Source organism: Cylas formicarius, unplaced genomic scaffold (assembly GCF_029955315.1).
Source record: "Cylas formicarius isolate icCylForm1 unplaced genomic scaffold, icCylForm1.1 PGA_scaffold_2__14_contigs__length_35257938, whole genome shotgun sequence".
Taxonomy (NCBI): domain Eukaryota; kingdom Metazoa; phylum Arthropoda; class Insecta; order Coleoptera; family Brentidae; genus Cylas; species Cylas formicarius.
Genome location: NW_026844319.1, coordinates 4,530,421 through 4,543,793, shown reverse-complemented (window position 1 = coordinate 4,543,793; position 13,373 = coordinate 4,530,421). Strand labels below are relative to the sequence as shown.

The 13,373-nt window shown below is 49.2% G+C and overlaps 1 protein-coding gene across 1 annotated transcript; it reads right to left on the bottom strand.

Moving 5' to 3' along the window:
- Window positions 1–3,124: 3,124 nt before the first annotated feature.
- LOC132698078 (uncharacterized) lies at window positions 3,125–12,176 on the bottom strand. The gene is made up of 8 exons (XM_060663932.1): window positions 12,041–12,176; window positions 9,878–10,010; window positions 7,911–8,051; window positions 5,449–5,696; window positions 4,889–5,342; window positions 4,400–4,808; window positions 3,642–4,356; window positions 3,125–3,552 (listed from the first exon to the last, which is right to left on the bottom strand). Exons 1-8 carry the CDS (start codon window positions 12,174–12,176, stop codon window positions 3,125–3,127), a joined length of 2,664 nt encoding a protein of 887 aa, XP_060519915.1.
- Between the last annotated feature and the right edge of the window lie 1,197 nt (window positions 12,177–13,373).

The following is a 13,373-nucleotide window of genomic DNA, read 5'->3' as shown; positions in this document are numbered from 1 at the left end:
AAAACTTGTCGTAACTCGAATCACGCCAATTTCATGCCCCATCCCCCCTTAATAATAATAAAATTTTATACCGCCGCCAGGTCTTATAAGTTCTTCAAAAAAAAGTGCAATACAATGAGCGGACACTGGCCAAAATCACCTAAAATGCCTTCGACCTCGAATAACTTCCAAGGTCGCAGGAATTGACCTCCCAAAGGTCATTTTAGGAACCCCCCGCGCCCCTTCACAAAAGTCTCAAACATGAACGGAATCGCCCGGGGGCGTAAAAAAGCGCCAAGATCGAACTTGTCGGGTGGTCAGAAATGGGCCCGAAATCGTGTCGCCGAGGTGTTTACCCGGAATAGGCTGCCTTCCTATGGGTCCGATTTTAATTCGGTTTGGGTCAAAACATTCCAGAGAGTCCAATTAATATGTCCAAAAAGTTTGGAGGCCCTGCCCCACCGATAAATCTATTTTTTAAAGACGTTTTCCAATTTTCGACCAAAAACGGCTCCCGCAAGTTTGACCTCGATTATCCGCTACGCCCCTGGCAGGATCTCGGCGCAAAAAAAAATCACCGACCCCCTTGTCCGTTTCTCCGAATTTTGGCGAATTTTCAAACGCGACGATGACGAAAATCGGCAAAAAAAGGGACCCAAATCTACCCCCTTAAATATTATAAAATCGCGTTTTCGCCAAGATAGCTTTCCTATCCCGCTCCAAAATTTCCCCCCACCACCGTTAGTTGCCCGACTTTTCGCATAGATTTTGAAAAAATCCATTTTTTCTTCCTAGGGTAAGTTTCGGCAAAATTTAAACGGGCGGCCCGGTCCCCCCGTACCACTTGGCCGGGTTCCGATCGCGCACGCGGACAGCCCCGACCCCCCTAAATTCGCGTCAGGCGAAAGCCCCGTCCTCTCCTTATCTTAAAGAAATTCGACGCCCCTCCCGGTCCCATAGGGCGGGAGGGAGAATTTTTCAAAACTCCACAGACGGGTATAGGACATGGGCTTTCAGAATGATGCCCGAGTATAGGCGCGTCGACGTAGGTACTCGGATTTTCGATCCGTCCCATAGGAGACAAGATCATCCCGAATCTCAAAACCTCCTCAATTTTGAGGGGGGCTCTTTTTGAGGGTTCCAGTGCGCCTCGGGTCCCTCTACGCATCGGATCACACGGGAGCGTAAAACGGTAACGCGGATGACCGCGCGCGCGAACGTAGACGACGCGAGCGGCGCGAACCGCCCGCTGACCCGTCCGACGCCGGCACACGGTTTCCGGATACCATTCTGCGTGCTTGGTTCGAGAATACCGTGACAGCCGTCGCTTTGTGAGCGAACGGCGCACGCGTTCTGCCTAACCGAGTAAGTAAAGAAACGATGAAAGTAGTGGTATTTCACCGGCGATTTTGCAATCTCCCACTTATGCTACACCCCTCATGTCTCCTTAAAATGCCAGACTAGAGTCAAGCTCAACAGGGTCTTCTTTCCCCGCTAATTTTTCCAAGCCCGTTCCCTTGGCAGTGGTTTCGTTAGATAGTGGTTAGGATGCGCGTCACTAATTAGATGACGAGGCATTTGGCTATCAAACGTTTATTCAAAATAAATATACATATTACAAAAATAAACTTTTCTGATGAGTAATGGCCGCAGTGGCCGCCGAAGAAAAAGAAAGAGAAGCGCGGAAGAGCAGCACGCGCAGGTGCAGGCGAACCGCAAGTAGCCGACAGGCAGGCGGCATAAGGCCGGCGCAGCTTAAAAATAAGACAACTTAGTCTAGGCGTTAAAAAAAAAACAAGTTGGTTGGTTAAAATTGTAAGGAGGTAAAAATAAAAGCGTGTATAAGGACGGACACGTGGCGACAAAGACAAGCAGTCGGCGCAAACTTAGCCTAGGAGTTAAAAAGACAAGTTGGTAAGTTAAAATAGTAAAAGGTTAAAAACAAAGTCGTGTATAGGGACGAACACGAGATGACAGAGACAAACAGTCGGCGCGGCATCGCCCGACAGGGTAGGCTGCACGCGCCAAGGGCACCCCACCCCCATAGCGGGGCGCGGCGCCCGCCGGGGCTTAGCGGACCACAGTTGACAGGGTCAGAGCGATCGGTCGTCCCACACGGTGGCCCCGAAATGCCGGTGAATCATGCAGCCGCCCTTCAGCACGCACGAAACGAGGCAGAGGGCGACTGACGGGTGCAGCCCCAAACTCCCCACCACACCGTCGTTTAGCGGGCACCAAGTGCCTCGAGCCCCCAAGATAATCGCTCGGACCGAGACCACATCGCCCGGATACGCGGCCTTCACCGCCTCCAAGAATGGAGGGGTGGAATACGTGGCCACCTTGTGATCGAAGTGGTCAACGAGCGGTCTTGGGAACTCCCAGTGGACGCCCACGTCCACCACCATGGTGCGACCGTCTCCCCGGATGACAAGGTCAGGCTTATAAAGCCGCCCTTCCCTGTCCCTAATCGACGGCTCCACGTGGGCGACTAGGCCCCTGGAGCGACACGCTTTAGCGAAGATGTCGACCGCCAGGTCGTGCCGCTTAATTCGCTGATGGTGCGTCACCGGACGCCGCTGGAGGATATGGGAAAGAGTTTCCACACGGCGGCATCTGACTCTGCACATCCGCGCAGGGGCCGGGAGGCGGGTGTTATGGAGCCTGCCAACGGTGGGCAAGGTATTAGTTCGGAGCTGCACCGTGCGGACGTGGTCTTCACCGGACCACCCCTGAGAGGGGTTCGTGATCCACCGGCTGGCCGCCGCGTTCGCAACGAGCCGCCAAGGCGCTGCCCCCAGTAAGCCCTCTGCGCTGCCCCACGGCCAAATGACCGTATGCTGTCCGCCAACAGTGACCTGACTCCGACCACGCAGTCGGACCGGAGGGCGGCAGCTAGCTGGGGGTCGTCATGTAAACCCAGCCTCTCCAGCCGGCCCACCAGGATATTAGTGATCCTGCCGGACAAGCAAAAGAAGCCGAGGCCCCCAGCCTTTTTGGCCGCGTACAGCAGGGCATTGGGCGTTTGCGAGGGCAAGTGCAATGCGCACTTGACAGTCTTTCGGACGACCTTATCCGCCCGATCTAGTGTGGCCCGCATCACTCCCGGGTTCTACAGCGAGAACAGGTACTTAGGAAGTATGTATTCCTACAGCAACCTCAGGCGCTTGTAGGGCTTGAGGGGCACTCTCAGCAGGCGACCCATGGCGTCCCCGAGGCAGTCCAATGATGGCGGGTCCGTCCCCATGAAGCCGACCTTGTGGCCAAGGTATTTAAAAACGGAGTCGGCACCGACGACAGGGACAACTTTGGCCCCGATGAATAGAGGGTCCTGGGTGGCCAGATACAGCTTCTTCAAGGCTGGAGCAACGGTAATGTTGAAGCATTTGCTAGCATTCAGCTCCATACTCCGGGCCTCGAAGAAGCGCTGGCATTCCCTAAGGACGACCTGCATTTCCCTCGTTGACTGGGTCAAGAGGAGCAGGTCGTCCGCGTACGCCATGGCGTTGACCCTTACGTCGCCGATGCCGACCCCGGTCGGCATGCTGGACAGCCACACCATCAACTCGTCGAGGACTAAGTTAAACAGGATGGGAGAAAGGGGGTTGCCCTGCTTTACGCCCCGCAGGAGCGGGATGCTCTCGACGCGGATGGAAGTGGCACACCCGGACAGGCCGTCATCAGATAGTCAATAAAGGGCTGCTCAACCCCAAATCTGTGGGCCCTCACGATGGATGCGTGCGGAACGGTATCGAATGCCTTCCGCAAATCGAGGGCGCTGACACAGTATGGCCTTGAGGAGGCACGGCAGCCCTTAATGGCGGCCTGCAAAATGATGGCGTTTGCCATGGCCCCATCCAGACCTCGAAACCCGCGCTGAGTGGAGTGAATCTCTAAGGCGCCCAAGCGTGCCGCTAGTATGCGGTGAAAGGTCCGAATAAGTATGTTAGAGACGGTAATCGGCCGCCAGGAACCGACATCAGCAGGGTCGCCGCCACCCTTGGGAATCAGGGTGCTACGGCAACCCTTGAGGATAGATGGTGTGCGGCGGGTCAGGAGCATGGCGTTGTAGATCGCCACGCTCCGGACATCCAGCCTCGTCAAGTCGGCCCCCGACATGCCGTCCGGACCAGCGGCACTGGACGCCCTAGGGCATCGGATGGCTGTCTCCACGGACCGCAGGAGGACAGGCGAATACAGACCCCGTACCAGTGTCTTGTAATCCGATATAATCTGCCTGTCCTCAGGCGCGGCCCCCGCGAACACAGCCTCATAATGCGCGCGGATCTCTCCATCTGAAGGGACCACTCCCATGGCGGCGGGGTCCACGCCGCGAACGATGAGGTCCGCAAGCGCAGACCTGTCCTTACTATACAGCTCCTGATACGCGCCCGGGCGCATGGGCACCGCAGCCGCAAGGTGCCTGTCTCGGACAGCGACAGGGTGGCCCTCGACAGTCGACCATAGCGCCAGATAAATCTCCTCCAGCAACCGCGTCCCCGACACCACCGACGATCCGGCCGACGAGCTCCCGGATGGCGTGGGATACTCCTGCCTGGGCCGCCAGCTCCGAGAGGTACTCCCTGATGACCTCAGTGCCACCCGGTGCGGCCCCAGCAGCAAAGGCGCCGGTCTGGGAGGCGGAGGGCGCCGCGGCCGGAGCGCCGGGAGAAGACGAGGCGGAGGAGGGGGCGGACGATGTTGACGGCAATGACGAGGAGGACGGCCCGGCCCTGAATACGGAGTCGCCACACTCCAACGGCGGGGACGACGATGGGGCAGCCCTCCGTGATGGCGGGCTGGCGGACTGATCGCCAGTGGAGGAGCTCGGTCTAAACCGGACGGCCATCCTCCAAGTCTTGGTGCCCCTCCGGGGATGCGCCGGCGGCGAAGGCGGCCGCAACGGGCTCACCTGTGAGGGCCGGTCGAATCGAGCAGGGGAGTGAGTTGGATGGTCCGGAGCCTCCTGTTGTTCAGCTTCCACTGCTGGGCACGCAAAGAGCAGTAGGTCCTCTGCTTGCGTAGGTTTTTTATGGCGTCCACAGTACGGTGGAACTTCTCAGCCAGATGTTTATTGACTGTTGTTCCACCGTACTCCAACTCCGCAAGGCATATGGCAGAACGCTCCACCTCAGAAATTGGATCTGCCCTCCGACGATCACCCAGCTCGACACTCCTACGGCAAGCGTCCGGGTGGGCGCGGCGCATGTGCTGCCGCGCACCAGCATATGTGGCCAAGGCCCGGCCACACTCCTCACACCCGCTGGGGCCCTCCCCGACAGCGCCACGACAGTATCGCCTCCGATGTTGAGCCAAGCTGGCCGCCGTCAGGTATCCTCGACCGCACCTCTCGCAGGGAAGCCGCCCTGAGAGGCCATGCGATACGCGCACATACCACACGCGCGCGAAAAGACGAGATAGGAGAAAAGTGCGTGCCGGTCAGTAGGATTCCTTAAGATGCAGGAACCCAACTGGTTGAAGCTAAAAACACCGACTGGACACTAATTTCAAAACCGCGAGCCGTAGGACAGAAAACAATCTCGAAGCGGCCGCGCCGAGACGGCTGCACCGACGGCCGCACAACACACGCGCGATAGATGAGAGGGGCGGTCCGCTCCGGCGGCGCGACAGAACAGCGCAGGCAAGGGGTGGTAGTTGGTGGGGTGATGGCGGGCGGTGAGGTGAGGGGGGGTGGCAACCAGGAACTCGCCCCTAGTTGGCTATCCGACCAGAGATGTAATGCCGGAAGAGTATCAACCCGAATTTTCCGACTTTGGTCACCCTGTATCTTACAAAGGGGGAGTCGGAACCGGAAACGCCCCCGCCAACTAACAGATGGTACGACTAGCCAGGCTAGGCCAAACAAGCAGCCTCCTCCGACGAAAAAAATTTTCGGAGGAATAAAATGTTCAAAGGTAGCTAACAAAAAGAGCCGAATTTTGACCCCCTGTAAAACAGGGGGTATGGCTCGTAGGGGCTTGAAAACCTGCACAGGGGTTGGCAGGAGGCCAGACAACAACCCCCCAAAATTTCACCCCTCTGTCATTCGGTCGGACTTAGAAAAAAAAATTCACCGACGGGCGCGTATAAAAGCACCCCCGATTGACCCACCCCCTCGGCTATCGTCGAAAACGCCCGCAAAGCGCTTCCCGGGGTGGTACAGCCTCCGAGAGGTGCAGGGGCGCCAAATATTTTCGGGAATGCCCCGATATAAGGGGGGCAAAGACGGTAGAGAAGAAAAAAAAAGAGTGTAAATAAAACCCAAATCGGGCCTCTCCGAACTGTCACCTCCTACCGTGAAATGCGCGCTAATTTGGCGTTATACGTTCAAGGTCAAAGCGTCCACTGCACCTGGTAATCATCCCCGAAATGTCCGAAAAGCCCAGGCCCGGCTCGTTAACCGGAACCCGCTTCCTCGCCAAGCCCGACACGCCCCGATCCTCAGAGCCAATCCTTATCCCGAAGTTACGGATCCAATTTGCCGACTTCCCTTACCTACATTATTCTATGGACTAGAGTCTCTTCACCTTGGAAACCTGCTCCGGATATGGGTACGAACTGGCCCGACGTCTCAACGTGGCCATAACTTAGCGGAATGAAACTTACATTAAAACTACAGGTAACTTCACCAGCTTCACACAAAATTCACTTTCTTGGATTGATAGTAGGTTTTCCTTATCATTTTAAACAGATTCCAGTCAAAATCGGCTTCTCCGACTCTTATCGTACCTAAAACAGCATCAAAACTGCAAATATCAGTATAAACTATCATTTTTTGATACAAACAGTTACATATTCATGTCAATATCTTTCAAATACGTCGGCGTCTTTGGGCATTTTAATAACGAAAACCTTAATAAACTATTAGATTTCGACGTAAGACGACCTTTCTGAGTCAAATAGTTGCCAATTTCGATAAAATCTTAGTCAGAATCTGCTTTTTTGCCTCTTATTGTACCCAAATCTACCTTAGAAATGCAGATATATACTGAAAACCCCTCCTTTTGGGACAAATAATTGGTATTCACCCTTGATTTACGGCAGATTATAGCCAAAACATGCATTTTCATAACTTAGAGGGTTGAAATCTACATTAAAACTGCAGGTAACTACTTAAAAATTCACTTTCTTGGATTGATAGTAGGTTTTTCTTTGTCATTTTAAACAGATTCCAGTCAAAATCGGCTTCTTCGATTCATATCGTATCTAAAACTGCATCAAAACTGCAAATATCAGCTTAAACTATCATGGGTGTAAAACCCCTTTTTAAATCAAATAGTTGCCGATTTCGATATGATCTCTGTCAGAATCTGCTTCTTCGCCTCTTAATGCACCCAAATCTACCTTAGAAAAGCAGATATGATCTTAAAACCCCTCTTTTTGGGACAAATTTGGGTTTTCGCTCTTGATTTCGAGTAGATTATAGTCAAAACCTGCATTTTCATAACTTGGCAGACCGAAATATACATTAAAACTGCAGATTACTACGGATTTTCAAGGTCCCAGGGGAAGATGTGGTCACCGCTGCAACTGCGGTGCTCTTCACGTTGCAAACCATATCTCCCTGATAGAAGTTTCCATGGAACTTTAGGTGAGTTTATGGACTTTCGACACCACACCCCGTTCCATGAAATGGTCGCTGCGGTGGTCGAGATTTTCTCTTCCGGGACGTGTAGGTTTATGGGACACGCCTGTGATGAGTGCACTGTTGCCAGCGTACTTCGCAACCTTTGCTTGATGCTCTTGCCGCGGTGAGACCACCTGGCCGTCTACTATGACAGCGAGGCTAGCCTTGCTAGCGATGATCCGCTCCCGCTCGACGTGGCAGCCGTTGTTCCGTAGTCCACCCGCCAAGGCAGGGCAAACTGCATCATGACGGAGGATCTGTCCTTAAACAGTAGCGGTGACAATGGATCGCCTTGATGGACTCCCACCGAACCGCTGTTGACTGCAGGTGCTTAAGCGCGACGTTCATCCCGAATCGAGTGCTCGAGAGCACGACCAGGTCGTCGGCATAAGACAGGCACTGGATGTTCTCGCTTCCCTCCAACGTGTATCCAACTTCCCGCGGCATACTGCGCAACGCATAGACAAAACACAGGTTAAACAGGAGGGATGATAAGGGATCCCCTTGACGAACTCCTCGCCGAACTCTCACCTCCTCAGAAACTTGACCGGACACTGATATTACCGTGGAAACCTTGCTGTACGCCGTCATCACATACTCCATGAATGGACCACATCTAGAATTGCCGTGTTTTCACAGAACCCATAAGCGGTCATAAAGACACGTTGGCGCTGATCTATAACGTTCGAATTCCCCAGGCGGATAGCCAACACACGGTTAAACTGCCGCAAGCGTACTGGAGCTACGGTAATCGGTCTATATTCTCCTGGATGTTCTGAGAAAGCTTTCTTTGGTAGTAGCGAAGTTCGAGCCTTGAAAAGCCGCTCAGGTATTTCGTAGGTCAACATCACCAAGTTATACAAGAGAGCACGCATTCTGGCAGGCATAGCCTTCTATTGGCGAGGCGTAACTCCATTAGGGCCCGGCGCAAAGTTGAGCTTAATTTCGTTTTCTGAAATTTCTGCTTCCGTCATTGCGTCATGCGCTAGGAGTTGGGAAACAACTTTCTAGCCATTCCGTGAGCAAGTGCAGAATCGGTGTTCCTTCCAAGGCCCGCCGAGCTTTCGTGATAAGAAGATTGCAGGAGTAGGTGTCCGTATCAAACAGGCCATTCGCAAGCCTCTCTCACTTTAGTCCTCAGTGGTTCCTCGGCTCTGCCAGCGGCATCACGTACATTCACCGCCGGACTATTGAAGGCGGACGGAGTGGATCCATGGAAGGACAAGAGATCTCTACAGTCAGCTGCTGACTGCAGCCGTTGCCCTTGACTGTCAGAACTCAAGTTCAATAATGAGCGTAATGGCGCCTGTAATGGCTTCCAACGAACGCCCTGACATTTTGTGGAGTAGGAAGAGGTTCAAGATAGATTCCCCCTTCTGAGCCATGAGCTAGAGCTGCCAGCGCATTTTGCGACTGGGCACTTTGAGCTTCTCGTTTGTGTCCTCCTGGTGTGCCCCCCAACGGTGCACCCCCTGTCCAGACTTGGTGGTAAACGATCTACCGCATATCGGACAGAGAAATTCATCTGTGTGCGTTGGTCCGGCTACGCCGTTGGGATCGGCAACGGTCGTCGATCGCTCGGGCTACAGCGTAGCCTAGAATTATCAGCAGTTTCTTGTAAAACCTTCAATCTATGCAAAAATATTCTGCAGATTTATCGTTTAAATTCTTCCTGTTCCAGCTGAACTGATTCTGGTAATTCCCCACTTTGTGCGGGAATAATTTCTGTAATTTTTGACCAACCGAAAAACTATTTCGTTTTCAGCGTGATGACAAACGAGAACTTTTCCACACTGAGTTTTACAAGGATTTGTAATTGTCAAAAGGTATTTCGTGAGATTGTTAGAGTAAAACTTGCAGTTTAATTGTTTTCTTATATTTCTTGTAATTCTTGTACCTTAAAACATGTTGCCTAAGCATTTTTCCTATGTAGCTATTTAACTGACCTTTGCAGTTTGTTAAATCACTCATATTTGTCACATTTGTTGTAATTTCTTGAAGGAGCAAGTTTGTACCATCGTCCGTGATGCCAACCTAACCAAACCGTTGCCCGTGGTGCCAACCTAACCAAACCGTCGTCCGTGGTGCCAACCTAACCAAACCGTTGTCCGTGGTGCCAACCTAACCAAACCGTTGTCCGTGGTGCCAACCGTGGCGTAGCCCCCGCTGGTAGTCCCCCCTGGGCCCCCCGCCCTTCTTAAAGTATCTCGGGGCTGCCTAACCAAACCGTCATCCGTGGTACCAACCAAAACCCGTCCGTCGTTGAACGGTCACTTTAATGCCGAGCTAATTATGCACCGCCGGTGCCGTCCCGTTGCTGCTAGATGTCGCTCGCGCGCGCTCTCGACAGTATTCCTATCAGCGGCTGCGTCACCGCGAGGCGCCCCCCCGGCAGGTGACGGAGACGCTAGGACGGGATGACGCGGTGATCGGGAGTATAGGATCGACGGTAAACAAGTCGAGTGACTTATACATAGTGTCTTAATCAGGTACACCCGGTGTGTCCAAGTTTAATTAAAGAAAACTATATACAATAACAAATATTTATCGAGGAGGGTCTTCTTCTTTTTGCGTCCACTTTGTCGGCCATCCCGATGTTCCTGTTGATGACGTTCTTGTTCCTGTTCTTTCAAGAAATCTATATAGGAAATACACTCCTCACCGTCTCCCTCTGTCGACCACCCACCCTGCTGGATGCGCCAATATAATGTGTGTGAAAGTTACACACACACATACCAACATTCACATTTCTACTTATTTTCATTTAAAAGACATTAAAAACACTATATACTTCAATTTAATTTGATTATTTTTGAAAAGTAAAAACGCGGATTATTGTCAAACAGGCAAACCGAACAAAAAACAAAATATGTATATGTCGCGTTTGCGTATAAAACACATTTTTCTAAACAAAACTTTCAGTAAGTGACGCAAGTAAAGTCACATTTCTATTCCCTGTCATTTAAAAGATATTAAAAAACACTATATACTTCAATTTAATTCGATTATTATGCAACGTAAAAAAGTGGATTATTATATCATAAAAACAGGTAGGAACTGACCAAAAAAAGTGGTCATTGTTTTTTGTTATTCACAAATCACTGAGAAAATTAACGAAAACTGAAACCCACAAAAACAAAACAAAAAAAAGACTCTCACTGTATTAGGGTAAATTAAAATCATAAAACTTATCAGTTGTAGAGTCATAGGGAAATAGATATCGCACTTGACATTGCACTGAATATAGTCTACAATACACATTAAGTGTATTTATTCACATGATCTCCCTTCCATGGTTAAATTTAAAATTAAAAATTGACTTAAAAATCGAAAGGCACAAACGCCTGTTTGAATAAACACGATGTACGTATGTTGTCACAAGAGGGCAATGCAGGTGGGAGTCTCAAGGTCCACGTGCTCAGACGGGAACGACTTGAGACACAACCGCTTCGGACGTGCAGTCTGCCGCATGCAATGTTAAAGCGTGTCGACTTTCACATGACGTAATTTGACAAAAAAAAATTAACACCCAACAAAATTACTCATAGCACACGCATATATAATTTGCGCATTACAATCAAAAGCTACCCATTCGCCCACTAGGATATTGCCGCAACGTAGTCTCTTACATACGGTTACGAGGCATTGACATTGCAAAATTAATTCCAGATAAGGTGGAATATATTAAAAAATTGTATCTAATAGCACATTCAATCTTTAAACAAATCCCTTTTAGATTGATAAACACTTTTGAAGATAGGCATGGAGTAATATTTTTGTAAATCGGATCGCAGTTAATGGTAGACACGTACACAAGGATATAAGTAAATACAATTAAATATGACCCAGTGGCAGATTATTTACCAGTTAGTTTATAAAATTAAAAAGAAAAGCAACAGGAATCAGGTTAAAACAAACTATTTATTAACACATTAAACATCCTTTATTGGCAGTGAAAAAAAAAAAATAAAAGTAATTCTATTGCAGGTAATAAGCGAAAAATATTAAGGGCTTCCGGTCTTTTTTATATTAAATATGCTCAAAATATAATGAAAAAATCAATATATTTCATGCATTTTTTAAATAAAAACTTAACGAGGCTGCCAGACGTGAACTGAGCCCTTAAGCGCACCTCATTCGATTTTTAGGAAAAAACGAAATTTCAAAGCAAACCGATGAAACACATTTATAATCAAGCGGAGACAGTTTCTTCTTCCATAATCGAATAGTGACCCCACGGTAAGGTATCTACTGAGGACTTTGATATGCGACGTTTATCACCTCAAAGACTTAACCCGATCTTCTTTTGGGATACTGTGTGCAACTCCAGTTTGCTCGCTCTTATTAAATTCTGCGATATGTTTTTTTCAGCGAAATTTTGCAAACAATCGACGAAATCTTTAAAAGTTATCTTAGTTTTGATGAAGGATTTTATACCTTCTTTGATCCTCTTCGTTACACCGAAGTTTTTAAATTCACGTTCAAATGCTTCTCGATCTGTTTCTGCAGCCATCAATTCCTGTTTTGCGGACTCCTTTTCCTCCGGTGTCTTATCTAGCTTTGTGGCGTACATTTTAGCTCTAATTCCGATAAAATGAGACATAATTCGCCCATTATTCTCATCCGTCTTCATATAAAGTTCAGAATAATCCTGCAAATTTCGACATCCAAGCTTCTCCCAGACTTCCTGAGCACGTTTGTAATCTTTTTTGGTCAACGGTTTGTCATCCAATATGTTATAAAATCCCGAAATAGGAGGCAAAACAGTTTCTTTCAACGTATTCCATCCATTCATATAATCGTAGGGGAAAACGCCTTTTTGTTTCAATATATAGGCTTGCTCCTCCGACAATTCACTAAATTCGAGCTCCAGTATTGGATATTTCGTTAAATTAGCCGCCAGCTTGTCCAGGCCACTCGACATAAATCGAAAACTGTCGATGAATCGGAATTTCACCAGGTTGTCATTTAGGTGCCACGTAAAGGAAATATACTTTTCCTTGTTTACAGGTAGCAAGTCGATCTATCCATCATATTTGGCTAGAGCTTTTATTATTATATTTCCGTCATACGAAGAAAGATTATGAAATACTACGGGAACGGTGTGGCCATCCCTAAATTGGAGATTACAATTTTCGTGTGCGGGTCCCTTGTATTTCCCAGTCAGGTGACAATGGTCTCGAACTTTTTTGTCGTCTTTTTCAATGTTCTCAGCTAATTGCTCCATCTCATTGCAGAACTATTCCGCACAATCCTCTCCCGTATACGACCGATAATATGAAAGGGAGTCGTCATATGAACATTTAAAATAATAACCTAGAGAGTACGGAACATGGCGCTGATACTTCTCAGTTTCGGACGCTGATTTATCACATTCGGGAACCAAAAAACATTCCGTGTCGGCATAAACAATAAAAGGAACCTTCTCTTTGTACTTAAAGTCCTTGAATTGCACAAAATTCTTGCCTTCTTCGGGGACCCTCGGAATTTCCAAATTTTTGTTTCTCTTCTCACAATCATTGGCGTGTTTCGCTAACTTGTCTTTGGAATAAAAATAATGCAGGCAACGCTCACAAAAATATTTTCTACCATTATGTTTCGAAAGTTGGGATGATAAAAGCCGAGACATACTTTTGATCCACACATAATGGTACGTAACCGGCGTAAAATCGATGGGGCCTTTTTCGGTAAAATACTGACTTTGTATCTGTAGTAGGTTAACGTGTTTGACCTTTTTATCTTTGGTCAGATAAGCAGGAACAATTTGAAA